The 22,044-nt window shown below is 42.2% G+C and overlaps 1 protein-coding gene across 1 annotated transcript; it reads right to left on the reverse strand.

Annotated features, from left to right (window-relative positions):
* Positions 1-717: 717 nt before the first annotated feature.
* LOC309329748 (vomeronasal type-2 receptor 26-like) lies at positions 718-18,646 on the reverse strand (the record flags this gene model as incomplete). The annotated part of the gene is made up of 7 exons (XM_081840757.1): positions 718-1,619; positions 2,842-2,968; positions 3,563-3,790; positions 4,171-5,037; positions 6,253-6,544; positions 7,773-7,919; positions 18,573-18,646. 7 exons carry the CDS (start codon positions 18,644-18,646, stop codon positions 718-720), a joined length of 2,637 nt encoding a protein of 878 aa, XP_081696883.1.
* Positions 18,647-22,044: the final 3,398 nt, after the last annotated feature.

A 22,044-nucleotide genomic window follows, 5' to 3' on the forward strand; every position in this document is an offset into this window, starting at 1 on the left:
AGCCTCTAAGTGTGATCAAGCTCTGGAGCTGATATTTCATTTCAGTGGGCAGACATGTCTGCTCAGCTCAGTGAAAAACAAATCCCTGGAAAGAGGTTGGTTTATTCAGCTGAAACCTTGTGATAATCTGGATCATCTCCTTAAACATGCAATCAGCTTAGTGAACAAGAAGAGGATCTAATTTTCAAGTATGAGAAATTTTCAAGTAACTGAAGATGGGGAGAGGGCATTTAAAACAGACAGAATCCATACCCTAATTTTAAATAAAACCCCCCAAACCAAAAGCACCTCTTTGAATATTTCCCATAATCTGACCCATTAAAGCACTCAGTGTCTCAAAACCTCTGTGCTGGGAAGAGATGATCATAATTTGTGTGGCACAGTCAATCTAGTTAATTTTGGTTTTGCCCCTCAGCTTGCTCAAAATTTGAGGCATAGTTTTTATGCTCATATAGGATCAGGAATGGTTGGGAATTAGTTCACATAAAAGATGTTTTAGTTTTATACAATAAAATTGGCTGTTGAAATAAATCCTCAAAAATGAAGTCATGCCTCATTTTTTATGTGAGTACAAGGCCAACATGAGATGGGGTCAACTGAATTTGGGGAGAGAATGCATCAAACACTCATACCACAATTCCAATGGCATTTCTATTACTGTCATATCTGATGAAATATGAGTAAGAGTCAAAGAAAGAGATTAATCTGTATTTTAATTTATTTTTTCTTCCTTATCATTTGTTCCCTGCTGTTCAGCTCAGGCCTTAGCACAATAATGTAGCATTTGGGGCAAAAGATGCAACCCAGTAATCCAGCACTGGAGGCCAAGATGGAGAAGATTTCCACGGCCACCATGTATTTCCCTTTGGTGCTCAAGTAGGTTGGCACAAAGGACAACCAAACGCTGCAAAACACCAACATGCTGAAAGTGATAAATTTGGCTTCATTGAAACTGTCAGGGAGTTTCCTGGAAAAGAAAGCTACTATGAAGCTGGCGGTGGCCAGGGAGCCCATGTAGCCTAAGACAGAGTAAAACATGGAAGCTGAACCTTCGTTACATTCAAGTATGATTTCCCCAATCACTGAATGTGTGTCCTTATCTGGAAATGGTGGAGAAGTACTTAACCAAAGAGCACAAATGGCAGCTTGGATGAAGCAGCAGAAGAGGACAATAGAATTGGTCAGTCCTTTCCCCACCCATTTCCTTATGCTGGATCCTGGTTTGGTGGCCATAAATGCTACAACCACAGTGACCGTCTTTGCCAATACAGTGGAAATGGCCAAAGAGAAAACAAGACCAAAAGCCATTTGTCGGAGAAGACAGATCACCCTTCCAGGCTGTCCAATGAAAAGCAAGGAGCACAGGAAGCAAAGGAGGAGGGAGATGAGAAGGATGTAGGTGAGGGTCCGGTTGTTGGCTTTGACTATGGGAGTATCCTTGTGCTTCAGGAAAATGCCAAGTACTAAAGTTGTGATGAGAGAGAGAGAAATAGCCAACACCACTAAGATGATCCCCAGATTTTCTTTGTAAGAGAGGAAGCTCACAATCCTGGGAACACATTGAGTTTGATCCATGTTGGGATATTGGTCCTCTGGACAATTGATGCAAGCGTCTATGTCTGAAAAAGGGAAGAGGTGCTTATGTATTTCAAAAGGCTGACCAACATCTATCTAAACAAAAACAGTTATTTAAGTACGCCTTTACACTAGGTAATGCCAGTCAAAAGCAATCAGCCACAAGAAGGTTTGAGGATGTCTGTTTCTGTGTTCTTGCAGTTCTTTCACAAAATATTATAATTTGAATCTTATAATTTATAATAGTGAATCTTAAAATTTGAAAGTAAGTGAGACTGCATTTTGGATGGCTTTTGAACTAGTGGACCAGTAGCTGATTCAGAAAGTGGTTAGAAAAGAATGAATTATATGGCATCCTGTGTTTTCTCCTGTATTTACAATACCTGATCTATGAAGAAAGACACAATTTCAGATGGCCCATAGAATAATAATGGGCTGGTCCAGTTGGAAGGCAGAAACCTAGCTCTAATGGATGCATGGATTAGTCAGTCTAGTTAGTCAGTATTTAGTGTCTAGCTGATTTGCCTGGCTCTTGGTGTCTAGTTGAAGGATTGAGAGATGTGTGTATTGCCTCAGGACCCACCAAGCACTCCTAGAAGGTTGCACAGAACAGGATGAGGCCCTGAGGATGCAAAATGTTTCTTACCCTGGCTTTAGAGTTGGCTAGAACCAGGAAAGGACCTCCTCATTGCTTGGGAAATTGTTGCCAACCGAGGGGCACTTTGCTCATTTTCCCATCTCAGATAGACGTCTAATCACCCATCCATCCATTCATCTACACTTAGTTATTGCATTTATATCCAAGGAACTACAAGTGGCATACTTTGTTCCCTCCACTTTATCCTCACAATGTCCCATGAGTTGTGTAGGTGGCAAAATTGTGATCGGTCTAATGTAAGGCTGCTATATGTCTGGGTTTTCCCTGCCACATCTGGGAATCAGGTGCAAAATGGCGTCCAGGTGAATTTTTGCTGAATCGGCAAAATATTTGGGAAAACCTGGATGTATGGCAAGTAGAGGTTGTTTTTTTTTTTTTAAAAAAAACACCTTTAAAAATCCTGTAAAAGCTCAATAACTTTGAACCTAGAATATTTTTTTAAATAATGACAACTCAACAACAAGATAATTGTTTCTTAAAATCCCTTTAGTATTAGACTGCTCTGCATTCATCAGCATTCTCCAAACAAAGGTAATAAATAGCCTATTTATATATATATATATGTATTAAATCCCATAAATTAGGTCATGGGAATTCCTGCCCCCCACCTTTCTGACTAGAGATCATTCCTTCTGGACACGGAGCACAATCATAGCAGCAAAACTTCTCTCCTTCCTTCTTTTTTCTACTGAAGCCAGGGTTGCAGTTGTCATTGCACACAGAAAGGGGCAGCGCCTGTGCAAAATCATACAGATGAGCAACAACAGATTAGCCCTTTTCAGTCCTTCACCTCCATGTGATTAGACTCATGTGAGGGGCAGAGAGACTGAGGATGAACCAGTTGGCTCAGCTCCTCTGTCGCCCATTTGTTACCAATTCCCAACTTCATCTCTAGGTTTGATCAGTCTAAGACTCAGACTGAAAGTGGATCATGAAAAAGACAATGTCACCTCCAGACCTCCAAAATATGAAGTTGTAGAAATAAAATAAAGATATCTTGAAGATAAAAGCAAGGTCCATCTTTTTTCCTTCCAGAAATCACTACATGAAGTAATGATATTCTGGTGACATTTTAGCAAAATAAAATATTTTATTTTCCAATGCTTTGTAACTGGCTTATGTGATAACTTTTTTCATAAAGAAAGTAAATGGCAGAGATGGCAAAAAGGATTCCTTGCTTTAATTTAAGGTTTGAGATCAATTTATGAAGTCAAGGATCATAAAGCATAAGATCTACAATAGGGCACCTCAAGAACTGACGGAACGGTGAGGAGCCCAGAAGGGAACATTCCCCTTTCATATAGTCAAGAGTTTGCAGTTATAATTCACCTGATTAAAACGTGGATGCCACATGATTTGCTCATCATTGATGGTTAACTCTTTGCCTGCTGGAGCCTGAGGCTCCAGTCGTCCAACTTTCAATCTAGTCAGTGAGCCATTGGGGAAAGTGATCCAACTGGTAACGTCAAAACCTTCAACCAGTTCTCCATGTTCATCAAAGTGCACCATATCTCCAGCGCTGATGTTGAATACAAGGCTCTTCAGAAAGGGATGGACCTGGAATATTGAAATATTTACATGGAATTAATGACATGAATAACTGTTCTTAAAGCAGTATATATGGTGATGGAGTATTATTATTATTATTAAAATGAAATTAATTACATAAAGAACAGTCTATAGAGGGGATTGAAAATGTCTAGCAAACCAGATCGGTAGTTGGGTTCCTATTGCAGATATTTGGCATGCTAGCATGACAGTGATGTTGACTCTGAGTAAATGTGCACCAGGTTAGGCAGGCTAATATCTGTGGCTCTTGCCACTAGACACGGCTGGAGCACCAGACACGGCTGGAGCTCATTGGGACTGGGGAGGTGAAAAGCCAGGAGATCAGTGGCAGCTGAAGGCAAAGCAAAGAAGTTCTGAGTTGTCTTTACCTGCCATGGTTGCACATTCAGAAAGGCAAACCTCTCTCCTCTTGCCAATCTGCTATGTTTGGAGCTGGATTTGTATATGGAGTTCAAAGCATGTGCCACAGCATAGACAGCTTTGTAGACATTGTAGCTGTGACCAGTCATCTGTTTTTCATACAAAACCCCAGGAAGGTTCTCCAGTTTCTCCTCCAAAGTGCAGGGTTCTTTCTGCTCAGCCTCCACCTCCTGTCCATTAGATGCTTTCAGGGAGCAGGTGAAAGCCTGTTCCCAGACGTCCTGGATGAATACATCCTCTTTGTTCCAGAAGGGTCTTATTGTCTGAATGAACTTCTGGAACCCTAATGGCTGATTTGAGTGGACTGTGAAGGATAGAGTACCATGGAACATTTGTATTTCCCAGTCTTTCTGAATAGACACTGAATCAAAATCCCAGTGAGATGTAGCAACCCACACTTTACCCAGAGGTGGCCATCCCATTACAGGTACTATAAAGGATAATACTCTCAAAACCTGAAAGGATGGAGGTTCCCCATAAACCACAAATACATTAGCTTTTGTCTCAAACACAATTGCATAACTTTCCCAGTGCTGTAAAGCCAAGCGTATCATCTCATCCAGATAATTCCATTTTTCTAATCTTACTATAAAATCATAGCAGATGCCATGCTCAAAGAGTAGTGGTAAAATTGTCTGTAGAAACTGGTCCCCTTTGTCATCATCCACAGCACAAAGAACAATCCATGTCCATCTGAAATGCTGAAGTAATTGCACAATTCCTATGTGCTGTTTGGCTTCATTTGGGACCATCTGGTATAAAAATGGGAACAGCTTGTTTGCATCCTGTATCGCCAAAAAGGATCCATAGGTGAGCTAAAATAGAGTGTATGAGGGGCTTTTTTATGGATTATGAGAGACTGCAAAACTATAGATTTCACAGGTACTTCAGAGACACAGCTTTCCCAATAAATGTCTGCATAGGTTCTTAAAGAAGAAAACTTCAAATTAGGGAAAACAGTGTGGAAGATTAGCCAATAATCTGCTTCATTGTTGATAATTTCTTAATGTTTCTCCTAATGTTTTAAAAATATCTAGTCCAGCCCAATAGAGCAACAGAGAACAAATATTTCCTCTCTTATATAACAGCCATTAAGGTAATAATAATAATAATTTATTTACGGCTATTAGCCCATAAAATATGTACAAACATAAAAGCACAGAAACATAAAAACCAATACATCTAACAACAGAAGGGGAACACCACGATGCAAGGGTGGGTCATTGAGCAGTGACAAATAACAGCTTGGGGCCCGGAAAGATCCAAGGGACGGTTCACAGAAAAAGGAGAACTGGAGACGAGATCCGTCCTGCACTCTCATCATAACTGTCTGATTAGTTTTTGTTGTTGATGTTGTTTTTTGGTGGTTTTTGTGTGTGAGATAACCGCACTCAGGAATCTCGCCACCTGCAGAGTTACAGAAGGATCTGTATCCTGCAAAAGCAGTGCGGCATGTGACTCAGCAGGCCTGCCAACCAAGCGCAGTAAAGCAGGACCCAGGAATTTAGTCCTGGCTATGCTATGTAAGGGACAGTTGAACATTATATGTGGAAGAGATTCAACTGTTTTCCCGTCATACTCACATAGCGGAGACACCAAACCCTTGGAAAATCTGTGGCTCAGCAGGTTCGATGGAAAAACATTGAACCTTGCACGAATAAATGCAAGTCGGTGGAGCCATTAAGGTATTTTAGAGTACTATATTAACCTCCTTAGTCATTTCCTCTCTGGACTAAAGTTGCACAGTTCTGTCAGCCATTGCTTACATTATGTGTTTTCAGTTGTGTAGTAGGTCTAGTAAAGAAGAAAAAGAAAGAAACCATAGAAACTCAAATCCTTTACATCCTAGGAACAATAATTCCATTCCACTTCAATTTACAAATACTCAAGTTTTCTGGACTATTGGCTCTCAGCACTGCTTGGTTAATCCTAATCCAAACTGCCCTTCTGAATAAAACTTTGCAGGAACCTTCTCAAAACTTTATCAAAATCAAGATAGTATTTCCCATACACCCATGCTCCCGATTTACCTGTGGAATCTTGTGGGTTGCTGAAATGGTGGCCATATTGGCAGAGATTTCAGAGATGCATCCTCCAATGAGAGCTATCAGATTGTTCCACTTGTGACATTTGAAGTTGGGGACAAATCTATGCTGTGTGGAAAGCAGGTTGAGCGTGGCCTTGTAGGTCATCCTTGCAGTGTAGTAGCTATTGAGGACGCGGAACCCTAGAGAGATGTTGGATAAGACTTTGGGATTCTCATTGATTTCTTTGACAGCAAATGCTAAGGCCAGGATGTGCTGGTAGTTCTTTGGCACGGAGCTGTAATAAAATTACAACACAATGGACTGAAATGAAGAAGAAGAGGAAGAAGAGGAAGAAATGCTCCCTGCATTTAAGGGAAACAAAATAAAAAAAATCCTTCCAGTAGCACCTTAAAGACCAACTAAGTTGTTCTAGGTATGAGCTTTCGTGTGCATGCACACTTCTTCAGATACATTTAAGGGAGTTACACTTTGTACCAATAAGAACAAGTAATTGAAAGTCAATAGGTGTGGCCTTGCCAACACAGTGCCCATAGGTGCAAGAAAGCCATAGAGCACATCACCTGAGGCCACAGAGCCTCTGATCCCTTCCCTTGCTCGCTGCTTACTTCACCATGAAATGTTGTAGGTGGTTATGCCTCTCAGAAGTACATATAACTGAATAATGAAATTTCATCTCTGAATACTTTTCTAGGCTCTGAACTTCAACTGAGCGATTGAACAGAAAATGGAACACTCAGAGAGCAGCAGTGGAGCAATCTGAGGGAAAAGCGCGGGGAGAAAGTGCTGCACTGCAAAAGCGAGGAGAGACAGAAAAGAGCAGGAATTGTGTTCCATAGAGAGGAATCAGAAGGTGCACATGGACATACACTCACATCCCGCAAGGCTGAGAAGGAACAAAGTGTGGGCAGAACAGAAATAGGGAGGCAGTGACAAGGCATGATCCACCATGTGAAAATGCTGTAGAAGGCTTACTAAATCATGAAAAGAAGCACAGAACTGTTTATTTTAGTGGGGCTTGCAAAGGAAAACTTAGCAGTAGAAACAGTTAATATGAGAAATGAATACAGTAAACCCACAATCTGTATTCAGCTTTACATGCCTGGCAAAACAATAAAAATTTAATCCAAAGGGGTTGGGTGTCTGGGGAAAAAGACTTTGGGAATCCCATCTGCCATTGAACCCAATTTGTTTTGGCCATACACAACGTTGGCTTTTGGCGTGATTCCCGGAATGTGACCGTCGTGTAAACTGGGGGCTTCCTGTCTCTGTCTCTCTGTCTACCCATATCCACCCTTGCCCCTCATTGTCATACTGAGGTTGAATACCTCATACCTCTTCCATAATGCTGAATAATGCTTAACCCCCCCCCCTTACAATTTTATTGGGTTTCCATGAAGAAGAACATCAAAATATGAATCATAGTACTACGTAATGATGCATTTTCAATCATTTCAGTCTGATTATATTATACACGGATAGAAGGGGAATAAATAATGTCTTACATGGGTTCATCAATCAGTATCTGTGAAGGCTGTTCCCTGAAAGACTGGATATTAGAGAAGTATATGACTTGGGAAACCATCTCTCCAATTACAAGGTCCCCTGGCTGGTAAAATTCGTGAGCAATAGGAAGAGGATCATCATAAATGCTGCAGTTAATAGAATGTGCCTTACATATAGTGTGAAGCAGAAGTAACAGCAGAAACAGCACCAGCAGGATCCTGCTCAGAAATCTTCCCCTCCCAATGTAGATTCCCATGTTTCCACTACAGCCTTATATGCAGATGTTATCAGTTTGGCTAAAGTGTCCTTTGAATAGGGGGCTGTTAGGTAGTCTATGCACTAGCACTTTGGTCTTTGAGTTAAAAATGGTTCTTCATGTGTCAATAGTTATACCCATGACAGTTACTCCAAAGACCAGACAGTACATTATGGTGAAGCAGCATTACAGTTAAACAAAGTGCTAAATCATGTGCTAAAACATGTGCTAAACCATGCCTAATCAAGGAAGTTCACATTTCACAAAAAGAATGTTCCTTGAAATTGAAAACTGCATGGAATCATATCCAAACATGTAAAAGAAGAATGATTACACAAAAGACTGGCAGAATCCTGGCTGTGCCTAGACATCGCTTTGAACATTAGCAAGTTGTTACGCCTTTTTAAAGATGCTATTGTTTTTTAATCCAAACAGAATGTGTATATCTACTATGTAAGAGGATGGAAGCCAGCAATTTTGACAATGATGGAAATAATTCCTCAGTGTGTTCTTCATATTTGCAGTTGCAACATGCCTGACCAAATTGCTAAAGCCTCTCCCCCCTGAATTGTACGACTATTATTGTCTTTCTTGAGAGATAATAAGTAGGCAGCATTGCTTAGTCCTGAGCAAGAGTTAAGTTTTCCCAGAGATCATTCTTAGTTGGCAGAAAATGAAGGTCTGGGTTTAAACGTAAAGTCTAAGAGTATGTGAGATTCAGTCCCGTCCCATCCTGTCCCCCACCCTGAAGATGGGTTCATCTCCTTCATCACATCCCTTCCCAGTACTGTTTTCCCCCATATTGCTATCAATAACAAATTGATATTAGTTACAGATAGGTAGCCGTGTTGGTCTGCCATAGTCAAAACAAAACAAATTCCTTCCAGTAGCACCTTAAAGACCAACTAAGTCAGTTCTTGGTATGAGCTTTCGTGTGCATGCACACTTCTTCAGATACTTCTTCAGGTATCTGAAGAAGTGTGCATGCACACAAAAGCTCATACCAAGAACTGACTTAGTTGGTCTTTAAGGTGCTACTGGAAGGAATTTAAATTGATATTAGGGTTGACATATTTCTAAAAGTAAAAACCAGGACACTCCAAAAGTTGTTGAGCTTTTTTTTTTTTACTTATGCAATACAGTGGTACCTTGGTTTACAAACTTAATCCGTTCTGGAAGTCCGTTCTTAAACCAAAGTGTTCTTAAACCAAGGCTTGCTTTCCCATACAGCGGGAGACTCAATTTACAAACAAAACACACTCAACAGAAAGCGGAACATGTTCTGCTTCCAAGGCAAAGTGAACAAACCAAAACACCTACTTCTGGGTTTGTAGCGTTCTTCATCCAAGTTGTTCATAAACTGAGCTGTTCTTAAACCAAGGTACCACTGTACTATCATACTGCAGCATGCAGACCTAGCAATTAGGAACAGAGCCTAGCCCAAGTAGCTTACAGTCAGAACTGGACTTCTGTGTACATGTCTGGGAAAAATAAAAACCAGCATGCCCCAAGCCTTTTTTTTAAAAAAAATCTTATACATTACAGTCGTATCTTGGTTCTTGAATGCCTTGGTACTCATACGTTTTGACTGCCAAACGCTTAAAAGCTGGGAGCAAGTGTTCCGGTTTTCGAACGTTCTTTGGAAGTCCAACGTCTGACATGGCTTCCATGACTGAGTGCAGAAAGCTCCTGCAGCTCCTGCAGCCAATTGGAAGCCGTGCCTTGGTTTTTGAACGGTTCTGGGAGTCGAATGGACTTCTGGAACGGATTAAGTTTGGCAAACAATGTACCATAGTACTAAGCTGTTCTTAAACCAAGGTACCACAGTACTATCATTCTGCAGCACGCATCATTAGCAATTTGAAAAAGTCTAGCCCATGTAGCTTACACTCAGAATTTGACTTCTGTGCACGTGTCTGGGAACAAGGAACAGGCTGATTTTCGGAGATCACCGAAAATACGTATTTGGGCCCTTGGTAATTCAGTCCAGTTGCCCATGGCTCTCTTAGTTTTTCAAGTATGGGCCTTAGCTGTGGTGGCTCCCCTACTGCAGAATACTCTTCCCAGAGAGGCTCGCCTGGCACCATCATTACATGTCTTTATTTCGTTTGACATCTGTTTACTGAAGGCAGAAATTTGGCATGCATTCTGTGATGTAAGAGTTGGAGAGACAAAATCAGCCTCTAAGTGTGATCGAGCTCTGGAGTTGAGTGATATTTCATTTTAGTGGGCAGACATGTCTGCTCAGCTTTGTCAGTCAAAAACAAACCCTTGGAAAGAGGTTGGTTCATTCAGTTGATAATAATCTGGATCTTCTTACATCTCCGTAAACATGCAGTCAGCTTAGTGAATAAGAAGATGGCCTTATTTCCCAGTATGAGAAGATAAATACATTTACCTACAGTAACTCAAGATGGGGGGGGGCATTGAAGATGGACAGAATCCATACCCTCATTTTAAAAAAACCCCCAAAGCACCTCTGAATATTTCCCATAATCTGACCCATTCATCCACTCAGTGTCTCAAAACCTCTGTGCTGGGAAGAGATGACCACAATTCTCTTGGCAAAGTCAATCTAGTTAATTTTGTTTTTGCCCCTCAGCTTGCCCAAAATCTGAGGCATAGGTATGATGCTCCTATAGGATCAGGCACTGTTGGGAACTAGTTCACATAACAGATGTTTTAATTTTATAGAATAAAATTGGTTGTTGAAGTAAATCCTCAAAAACGAAGTCATGCCTCATTCGCTATGTGAGTACAAGGCCAACATGAGATGGAGTCAACTGAATTTGGCACCATCATTACATGTCTTTAGGCACCAGGCAAAAATATTCCTCTTTACCAGGCCTTTGCCCATTAAATAATCTATTTCTTGTTAAAGCTGTGCAGAGGGGGGCTGTTATTATTGTATTATTATACTGCCTGTTGTTACTCTTTTTATTATGTTTTTATTACTGATGCTCCATAAAATGTGTTCTTAATGTTGTACACTGCCATGGGATCTTTGGATAAAGGGCAGTATATAAAACAAACAAACAAACAAACAAACAAACAAACAAACACTCCCCCGCCTTCCACTGGTGTGCACTTCATTCTTCCTTTCTGTAGGGTTCGGGTGCATCATCTCGTTCTACCTGGGAACTCACTGGCACATCTGAACCAAGCAGATTGAATGCCTTGCACATCAGCTGGTGCAGTGTGTGTGTGTGTGTGAAGCTTCCTGCAGTATTTGGAGGAGCCAGCCAGTTCCCAGGTGGGACTCACTAGCACCCCAAAACCAAGCAACCTCCCCCATCAGCTAATGCATGCAGAGTTTAATCTTACTTTCTGCAGCGTTTGGCAACGCCAGCCAGTTCTCAGTAGGAAGAGGGAGGCAAGACGTGACCAAGTACAGTGAAACTCCCTGCAAGTCAGCTGATGTTGGGGTGGGAAGGAGAGCTCCCCTATCACCTCCAAACTAACTTCCTACAATGCGCTTCGCCTGCTCCAACTAAGCCTGCCCATCCAAGCTGAATCCTGTCACACACACACACCAATTGTCCTGATTTGAACAGGACATCACTGATTGACAGAAGCCACCCTGGCTTCTTATTTCAGGAGGAATATTCCAGGAGGAGGTGGGGAGAAAGCCCAGCCAGCAAAGTTGAATAAATGAATGAATGAATGAATGAATGAATGAATCAATCAATCAATCAATCAATCAATCAATCTTTATTTGTGTCAGCCATCGGCCATAGCAATAAAACAACAATACGATATGCAAAGAATAGAAATAAAAAGTCAGTTATATAAAATACATTTTAGGGTTTTGAATCAATGGTCAAATAGTGGATCTTATTCTAATTGCCCCAGCTAAAAACCTTGCAACCTTTGTTGTCACCTGCTCATCTTGATCTGCCAAGAGAAAGGATACTGTGGTAATGGCTGGGCGACCCAGAATGGACAATAAAAGAGGGGTGATAAGCTCATTCCTCAAGTCTTTATACAGAGTGCAAGCCACTGATTCAGTACTGCCATCTCCACAGGGACATAAGCATTTTTCGTGTGGAATCTGTTGGAATCGTCCCTCAAGTCCAGCCAAAGGCATGACATTCAATCTTGCGAGAGTAAAAGCGCATCTATATTTTAGAATTGCTAGATTATGCCAGAGAGTCGAAATGGGAAGGTGGAAAATTGTCATGCCATGGGCAAAAGTAAAGGCAGCGGAGGGGTGATGGTGGGCCGGAGTGGGGGGTCAGTGGCATGGTGGTGGTTCGGAGTGTCCCAGAGTGTCTGTTCTGCAGGGCTCATCACACAACCCTCCAATGGTAGACAAGCCAGAGGGATAAGTGAGTGGAACAGTGGATGTGACTTTTACCTTTGTAGAGTAGGCCAGTTCCTACAAGCACCCCTCTCTACTGTCCATCCAGACAAGGAAGAGGCAGAACTCAGAACTCAGAACTCAGAACTCAGGTATATATTCCAGCCAGGTATCTAATGCTAGTAAGTCTGCTTAGCCCCACTGATATTAGTGCACTCAACACAATCATGCTCATTTATTTGACTGGGTTTACTCTGAGTACAACTAGCAACGGATACAGCCTGTGAATCAGGGCCCATGGGATCTGTGGCCTGAGACCAGAGAGAGTCCTGTTCAGACCCTGGGGCTGTTCAGACTCTTGACCTGACACATTAAAGGGACAGAATTAAACATTTCATGGCGCATGACTTTGGACTTGGGCACATAAATAGGAGTGGCCTGGCTGGATTGCAAGAAATAGTGAACTGCTTTGGCAAACTTTCATAAAACTCTCTGATCTGTGTTAAATCAGCCCTCTAAAGTTCAGTTCTGCCTTGGTATGTGCACCACTGTAAACCTGTACAACTGAATGCTGTTCTTGTCATTTGGAGCGATCTCTCCAGGGGCTTCTCCCAACGGCAAACACTGTGTCAAGACCCTGCAATTAGAGATAATTGACGGAGAGCCCTTACAGCCATCGCATATGCTACATACAGGTGCAATTTTCAGAGATCATCATTATTCCTGATTATTCAGTATTGCAACTAACCTTAAAATAACATTTGCTATACAGTTTTCTGTGCTGCCTTGTAAACAGCGCTTTGACTTTTACGTGGTATTAACTGTGAGCTGTGTTTACCTGGACGCTGTGCTTTCCACCTTGTGCCAAGTCCCAAAAGGGCAGCAAACCAAGACAAGGCTCTGCAATAGGCTGTAATTTTCACAGCAGAAAGCCCAATTAAACTTGTCAGCCAGGATTCTAATTATGAAGCAAACTTCAGCAAGCAGCTGACAATCAGGAAGAAAGAGACAAAGCTGCTCTTTTCTCTCATCTGCTGTCTGCCACACTTTAGTTTAATCATATCAACAAGCAAATATCTAGCTGGGCCCAGAAACACTCAGGCAGAGCTGATCAACACACACAAACTGTCTCTCACTTAACAAGGCAAATATCCTATGTGAATCCCATCACAATGAAATGCTTATAATTTGAACACTAGGTTTGGACTCATCCATGAACGTGGGTCTGTCTCTGAAAAGTATTGGGAAACTTCTTCTAGGCTGGGATGTTGCGGCCAGGCTGTTGCCCAGTGCCAATGATCTGAAGAATGTGGCTCTGCCACTCAAGCTATTTTAGTGGCTGCCAGGACATTTGCACGCACAATCCAAAGTATCCATAAGCCCCGCTCCGTGCCCAGAAGCGTTGTGGCCCATAGAGTGCAGCAAAATACTGTGCAAGGTTTTTCCCAGTATCTTCTCTGTGTGATGGGCTAATGGGGAAAAGCTGTCCCATAAGCCCTTGCTGCAGAGAGGAGGGGAGGCCTATATAAGGCTGTTTCCCCTGGAGCTTTGAGAGCTTCCCACCTGCCCACCCTCAGGTTAGAGTCTTCACTGGGCAATTTTGGGTCATTGGTTGACAGGGCCAGAAAGGATTTTATTTTCTCCAAACGTGATTGGCTCCCCCCCTTTCCCTCAGTGAAATTATGCCTTTCCGTTGATAGGCGGAAGAACATTGTTTGCATGAGGGTGGAAATGGCACTGGTCAGCATCAACATAGAATAGGGGGTCCCCCCTAAGGGTCCTGAGGGGCAGATTGACCATGGCAAACCCAAGCGTGGTTTCGGTATCTGCGTGGTTGGAACCTGCACCCTGGTCCTCAAGGGAGACCTTGCTTGCTTGGCCTGCACCACGGCAAGGTTCAACACTGGCCGACTCCTGTTTGGAGTGATCCAAACCCAGCGGATCCATTCCATCAACATGGGGCTTGTGGAATGATGAACTGATCCTGGGACCCAATGCCATGCCAACCTTTGCTCTGCCTGCTGCTGCCAACAAAGATTTGTCCTGTTTTTATCCCGTCACTCTTGTACAGTCTGGTTATTTTGCTGCTTTCATGGGCCACATAATGTGCCTGCCTGGGTAATGATATTTAATATTCTAAGCAGCATAGGACAGGGATTTTTGAAGGACCACCTCCTCCTAGATCAACCTAGTTGCACAATCACACCCTTTTGACACCATGACTGCAAGGTGGTTTTAAGAAGTTAACACTCTGTGCTATGTGATCTTGAGTACACAACTGAAATTTATCTAGGTCATCATCACTGAACATCTGTGTTCCTTGTAAGATAGCTGTAATGGTTCTAGGGGGTTGCTCATGCGTAAGTTGTCACCACACCTGGCTGGGTTAGCTGGGTGAACCCTTTCTGTCCGGACAGCCACCCATCTGTGGCTGTCTCAATCGCTGGCAGAATCCGTCAGTGGGCGTTTCTTGAACTTCTTCCAGCAAAGAAGTTCTTTGACGCCAAGTCTCCGCCTACTCTCCCTGCGCGGAAGTCTTCTGCGCAGGGAGGGTGTGGGCAGCGGAGGACCCGTGCTCTCTCCGCTGGTCTCCGGCGAGGAGTCCTGGAGCCTTCTCGCCGATTCCCCCATCTGCCCCCCTTCTCCACTGGTGCTACGCTGATTTCCTTCCCCAGCAGATGGGCTGCCTCTCTCCCTACTGGGACCCTCTCTGGCATCCCTCTGGAGCCTCCCCTCCGCCTCTGGCTCCGATGGCAGTTCCCTGACAATAGCTCTTTGGGATGAGACACAGATTTACACACCATCACCTAGTAGGATTACCATCTTCTTTTTCTTCTGTGCTCTATGTTCTCTTCTTTTAGCTGTATCTTGACCTTCAAGTATTGCAGGTGACAATGTTCATGAAAAACTTCACCTTCTGATTTATATATAGCACACACAACCCTTAATATCACAGAAGCATAGGGGCCAACTCTATGAGTCTTAGGACACCTCAGCCCCTACCCCAAATATATTGGGATGGGACTGAGCCCCCCACCATCTTGAGGGGCTGGGCCTTGACAGGACTACCAGTGGCAGGCCCCATTGGATCTTTCTGCGGCAGCAGCAGGTCCTGTCGCGTCTCACTGGGCCTACTCGCAGTCCTGTACTCAGTCCTTGATGTCTTCTAATTTTTTTAAGTTTAAAACCAGCACCAGCAAAAGTCAATATATCTCTATAAGTGCCCCATTTCCTTTCCATATTAATTTTCTTTAGGGCATTTGCTTTGGTGGGGGATAGCCATAACAATGTTTTTCTTTCCAAAAAATTCTTATATCTCACCCAAACACCATACAGACTCTTTCTTATTCTCTTGACCAGTGGTGCAGTGGTGAATTCTGAAGTTCAGGAGTTCATTGTGACAGCCCCCAAAGAGACACCCCAAAGGGGAAAAACCCAGCCCCTTCCCAGGGAGACCATTCTCCCACTGTCGGGTAACATTGAAAACTCAGGAAGGATCTTATATATTGGAACTTAACCTTCAGTCACTCTGTCAGTTGCATGATCTTACTGTCCTTTCCCTTCCCACATGCCACAACCACATGTACAGTGGTACCTCTGGTTACATATGCTTCAGGTTACATACGCTTCAGGTTACAGACTCTGCTAACCCAGAAATAGTGCTTCAGGTTAAGAACTTTGCTTCAGGACGAGGACAGAAATTGTGCTCCGGCGGCGCGGCGGCAGCGTGAGGCCCCATTAGCTAAAGTGGTGCTTCAGGTTAAGAACAGTTTCAGGTTAAGAATGGACCTCCGGAACGAATTAAGTACTTAACCCAAGGTACCACTGTATTGTATGTTTCAAGTTGTACCACTGCATTTAAGCCTTCATTGTCACCTACTGGGTCCCTCACATTGCTCTCCAACTCTAAGATGACAAAAGGATTTTTTTTTACTTCCGTATGCATTTATCTATATTTTTATATAGAATAAGTCTCAGCTGTTAGCCCATGCAATATGGGATTTCTGAAGTGTTTAGAAAAACAGATGTCTGCATACACTAACCATTTCTGTAAGGAAATGTAAGACTCTGTATTGCACCTGCAACTGGAGCCTGTATTATTTTAACTCTTTCCTCCCTCCCCTTAATGTGTGGACAAGGAAACATCCCTGTGGTCCAAAATCCTGAAAATCATGTTTCCATTGGGGACACATGTACAGTTGGGGGAAATAGTGCAGGTGTGATTGAGGAAGAGTGTTGGGAAAACTAGGAAGCTCCCTTCAGGTCACCAATTTGCAGCTGGACTGTTTGCTTGTTTGCCTGTGGCACTGAAAATTACAAGAGCACTACTCAATAACAAATGTGCATTATTAGTTTGATCTTACTATAAGTCACAGAGCCCAATAACCAGCAATTATCTCAAATGGCTGGGATTTATCATTCATCTTCCCAAATCCCCTGTACACTTTTTCAGGCCATGAACACAATCAGTGTCAGAGTGTGAAAGTGTATATAAAACAAATCCTGTGTCATTCAGAGCCCCAGTGAGAAATTCTGAACATGCAGGTTTTCATGGATCAGATCTTTGGCTTTTTCCATTTATCAAAATAACCCAGAAGCATTAAATGGAAATTCTTGCAATGCAGTTTATGGAGGATGAAATAGAAATCTGACTTTCGGCATCCCTGTTGGCCCCAAGATGGTAGGAACATTTCTGCTGCAAATTCTTCTCTTCCTGTGGTTACAGTTGCCTCCAACTGAGAGCAAGGAACACTCTGCTAGATGCACCATGATGGAGCCTTTCCAGCTTCCATACCAGAATTATCAGAGAGGGGACCTAATCATTGGAGGAATTGCTAATTATTTTGGCTTTGTATTTGAAGAAATGGATTTCCATGAGCACCCAAACACAAAGCTTATAGATGAATTTTTGTAAGGAAAAAACCCTATCCTTCATAGTGTACTCTTGGTGAGCTCCTGTATGCACAAAACATACCACGGCATGCTCAGAACACATTTCCCTGTGACGTTTTTCCAGTAGGAATGTTAAGCATATATTTTCTTCTCTTTCCATTGTGATCTTGGCTTCTTCATTGCTTGATTCCACTTCTTGATGTTTCTATCTTCTGCCTGTTTTGCTTTCTCATCACCTGATCCCAGGGCTCTCACCGCCTTCTCCCAACTTCATCCTCAACCTCCCTCTGTGTTTCCTTTCACACCATTAACATCCGGTTTTCCATTGCAGCAAAGCTTGATCCTCATTTTTACAATCACTATCATTTAATCTCAGTGACAGGCAAATGGAGCTAGGTGTAGTGAGCAGGCTCGTTAACAGATAATTTCCTCTGAGCCAGGGGGAGGCAGGCAGGTAGAGTGGCCGGTCACAAGAGTTCAATTGGATTAGCACAAAGTGGGTTGGGATAGTTTCCTCGCCACCCCCTCCACCTCAAAAGCAGCAACAGTCTCGTTTCTTGTGCTTTACCAGAACTCAAAGAAAGGAGGAGAGGGGAGTCTAAGGGGTGGAGCAGCTCACAGTAATTAGAGTAGATTGCAGTCGTTTTATAATTCCTCTCTGACAACGCTGGGCTCTGGAGTTGGTGGTATCATCTGGTGTTCCTTCTCTGTGAAGCAGTAACTCGTCCTAAACTCTCTCTGCTTTTAGATTACAGCTGGTGAGGTGTTGCAGCTGGTAAAATGTCTTCGGTAATAGCAAACAACCGGCACGGCAACAGGCAATAAAACAATAAAATAGGCCAATAAAGTAAAACTAGAGGGAGTCTACAATTAAAACTAAAGGACTGCGAAAAAGCATTTAGAACATTTAAAGCCGAGCTATAGGGTCAGAGATCCGCGAGAAGCTGCTGCCTCAGATGCCATCTTAACCCCAAGTCCTATCATTTAATCTGACAGTCACGGATGCTGTGACACATGAACAGCATAGATTTTGGATTATATTCTCTGTTATACAATGCAAACCATATAGGGAAATAAAAAAGCAGTTGCAAACTTGTTTTTGCAAAATGAAGTAAGGAAAATGCAGAGGAGACCCAATGAAATGATTACATCTAAATTAGTCTGATCTATTAATCCTATTGGCCCTTCTCTGAGTGTGACTAACATGGGCTACAGTATTTTTTTGTACAACCACAATTTTATTTGAAGGAGGGAAGGAGGGAAACTCAGTTACCATGAAAGAATATACCATGTACCATCTGATGTGCTCTGGTTTCTACTCCCCACCTACACCAAGCACCAAGCACTAACTTCTTTGTTGCTTTATTCTGCTTCTTGGGGTTTCTATTTTCTGCCTGTTCTGCTTTCTCATCACCTGATCCCATGGCTTTCACCACTTTCTCCTAACTTCATCCTCATCCTCCCTCTCTGTTTCCTTTCACACCATTAACATCCGGTTTTCCTTTGCAGCAAAGCTTTATCTTCATATTCACAATCATTTAATCTGACAGTCACAGATGAATGTGACATATGAATAACATAGAATTTGGATTATAGTCTCTGCTATACAATGTAAACCCTATTGAGTAAAAAAAAAAAGTATCGATACTGAGTTATTTGCAGAGTAGACCAACTGAAATTAATAAACCTAATTTAGTCTGATCTATTAATCCTAATGGGCCTTCTCAGAGTATGACTAACATTGGCTACAGTATATTTTGTACAGCCTCAATTTTATTTGAATGAGGGAAAGATGGAAACTCAGTTACTGTGAAAGAATAGATCCTATTCCATCTGATGTGCTCTGGTCACTACTCCCCACCTACACAAACACTTACTGAGAGGCACCAGTCAGAATTTCTGACTTGGGATTTTCTCATCCAGTGAGTGTCCGTTGGTTGCTGAAAGGAAATAAGGAGTTAAGAGAAAGATGAGGCAACTTTTGTAAGTGCATGTGATTCAGGAAGTTACCAACATGCTTAAGAGCAAGAGGAGGAAAATACCTCTGACATACAGTATAACTCTTTTTTAGTGAAGTATTGAAGTACTACCAGAATACTCTCTCCCTGGTGTTTGCTGTAAAAGAAATAAAAGAGAACCCTAATATCGTACCAAATATGACCTTTGGGTTCCATGTCTATGATAGCTACACAAATGCAAGGATGACTTATCAGAACACCCTGAAACTTCTGTCCATCACAGAAAGGATTGTCCCCAACTTCAAATGTGAGAAGAAGAAAAATATGATAGCTATTATTGGGGGACTTGACTTTAACATCTCTCTCTACATGGCTACTGTCTTAAGCATCTACAAGATTCCACAGGTATAGTAAGTGTGGGGGCTGTGAAGCTCTTCTGCCTCTGGTACAATAGTTATCTCCCTGGTTTTTAATACTTCCTTTAGCTTTGGTTCATCTTTCTGAAAAAGGAAATGAGAAAGAAAAAATATATAAATGATACAAAAGTATGTCGCTTTCCTTGTTTCTTTTAGTAATATTTCAGTGTCCATGCAGTAGTGGTTAGAGTAGAGGGGCTTTGGTGCTTGCCTGACTTTGTCTCCCCTGTGTCACTGGGAAGCAGCAGGGAGGTTGGAACTGGGCAGATTCAGCAGCAGGAGTCTTCCTCCTGCTCCCATGAAGCTGCACAACACCAGTTGCAAGAGATCAGAGAAACTCCGATACGCCTCCTCTGCACCAACAACTGCTAGAGATATGCGTAATGTTCTTGTGAAATCAACATGCATCCATAAATGGAGTCGAGAAATTCTCATGGGTTGTTTTCTTCAAGCAGATACTTGGGATGAACCATAACCGTTTGCTCTAACTCTCCAATTCTTGTGGGATTGATTTCTTCCTCCAGATTGCTTACTGCGTATTAGCTCCAGTGAGAAGCCCAGAGTTGCAGCCCCAGACATTCTACCGAACGGTGACCAATGAGAAATATCAATATGCAGGGATTGTCAGGTTACTTCTACATTTCCAATGGACTTGGGTAGGAATTGTGGCATCTGATGATGAAAATGGAGAGACCTTTATGCAAAGCTTAGTGCCAATGCTTTCCCAGCATGGAGTGTGCTCAGCTTTCAATGAAAAACTACCAGCCATATCTCAGGGTCTAGATAATTTCAGTTTCTTGGAACTCTTTCAGGCCAAGTCCTCTTTCCTGGTGGCCTCAGAAGTCAACATATTGGTTCTGTGTGCAGAACCTCAGACCATTGCAGTTGTGAAATGGATGCAATATTTCTATTCAGTAACTGAAGATGTTGCAGAGAAGTCTACAGGCACCGTGTGGATTTTTACAGCCCAATGGGCTTTCTCTTCAGAAACAATGCAAAGGTATTATGATATACAAGCCTTTGATGGTGCCTTGTCTTTTGCAATTCACACAGAGGAAGTCCAGGGATTTAAAGAATTCCTTCAGACCCTGAACCCCAACTCTCCAAATGGAGATGGGTTCCTCCAGGCTTTTTGGCAACAGGCATTCAACTGTTTATTTTCTGCTTTCAATGGGCACAAGGAAAACACAAAGACCTGCACTGGCCATGAGAGTCTGGAGAGCCTTCCTGGGCATATTTTTGAGATGACCATGACTGGCCAAAGTTACAGTATCTATAATGCGGTTTATGCCATTGCACATACTTTACATCAGATGCACTCATCCATGTCAAAATGCAGAATGATGGCAGGCAGAGGTGGGCTCGATCCTCCAAAACTGCAACCTTGGCAGGTGAGATTTCCTATTCAGAATAAATATTTTCTTGGGGCTAATTTAATGGGCGATGACACACAGTCCATAGAATGAACACACACACACACACGCACACACGCGCGCACACACACAAACACACCCTCTTCCAGCATTAACAATTCCCACATTCTTTTCTTTCTTTTTTCTTTTCTTTTTGAAATATTTTATTGGTTTTTACAGACACAAGTTTATATCAACAATGTTTATATACTCATTTCATGAGATTCTCTGAATCTCATTACTCCCTCCCTCCCTTTCAGGGGTCCTTCTATTTTATTTTATTTTTTGGATAAACTACATATCAATACATTCTGCCCAATTTCCATTTATCTAAATTAACAACGAACCTCTTTACTTTACAAGTGATTTGTAGAGTCCAGCTAATGTTTGGATTTGCTTACAATAATCTCTTAGGCATATTTCCCCCATTTGGTTCCTAAGTCTCGCAGTTAATTTTGACATTTTGGCATAATCTAGCATTTTGGCTTGCCATTCTTCCTTGGTCGTTATTGTTGTATCTTTACATTTATGTATCTTATTTATGTATCTTGTTGTATCTTTACATTTTGTATCTTATAACCCCATACTTACCCCAGCTTAGTCCCCGACAAAGAGGAAAGCAGACAGCATATCTGCTAAATAAGTCTTCTGGGAAAACAACTTTGTCAGTGGCTAAATTCCTTTTCCTGGCACTCAAGTGTCGGAAACGTATAATTGAATGCCTTGATGTGGGTTATCTGTGAGAGGTTTAGTACTGTGGCCCTACCTTATTTATGTACCCCTATGATGTTTTAGTTTATAATTCTGTATTGTGTTTTATTTCTGACTATCGGTCGAATAAAGGAAAATTGAAATTGAATTGAACATTTATGGGCTAATAACATCCTTGCAGCTGTTGTTGCATACATAAATAGTCTTTTCTGCTCTTTTGGGATCTCAGTACATATAATTCCTAATAAAACAGCTTCTGGGTTTTTTAACAAAAGTCCCCCCCCCCATTTTTTCCTCAATTCATTATATACCATTTCCCAAAATG

Source organism: Podarcis erhardii (genome assembly GCF_964252035.2).
Source record: "Podarcis erhardii genome assembly, chromosome: 15".
Classification (NCBI taxonomy): Eukaryota; Metazoa; Chordata; class Lepidosauria; order Squamata; family Lacertidae; genus Podarcis; species Podarcis erhardii.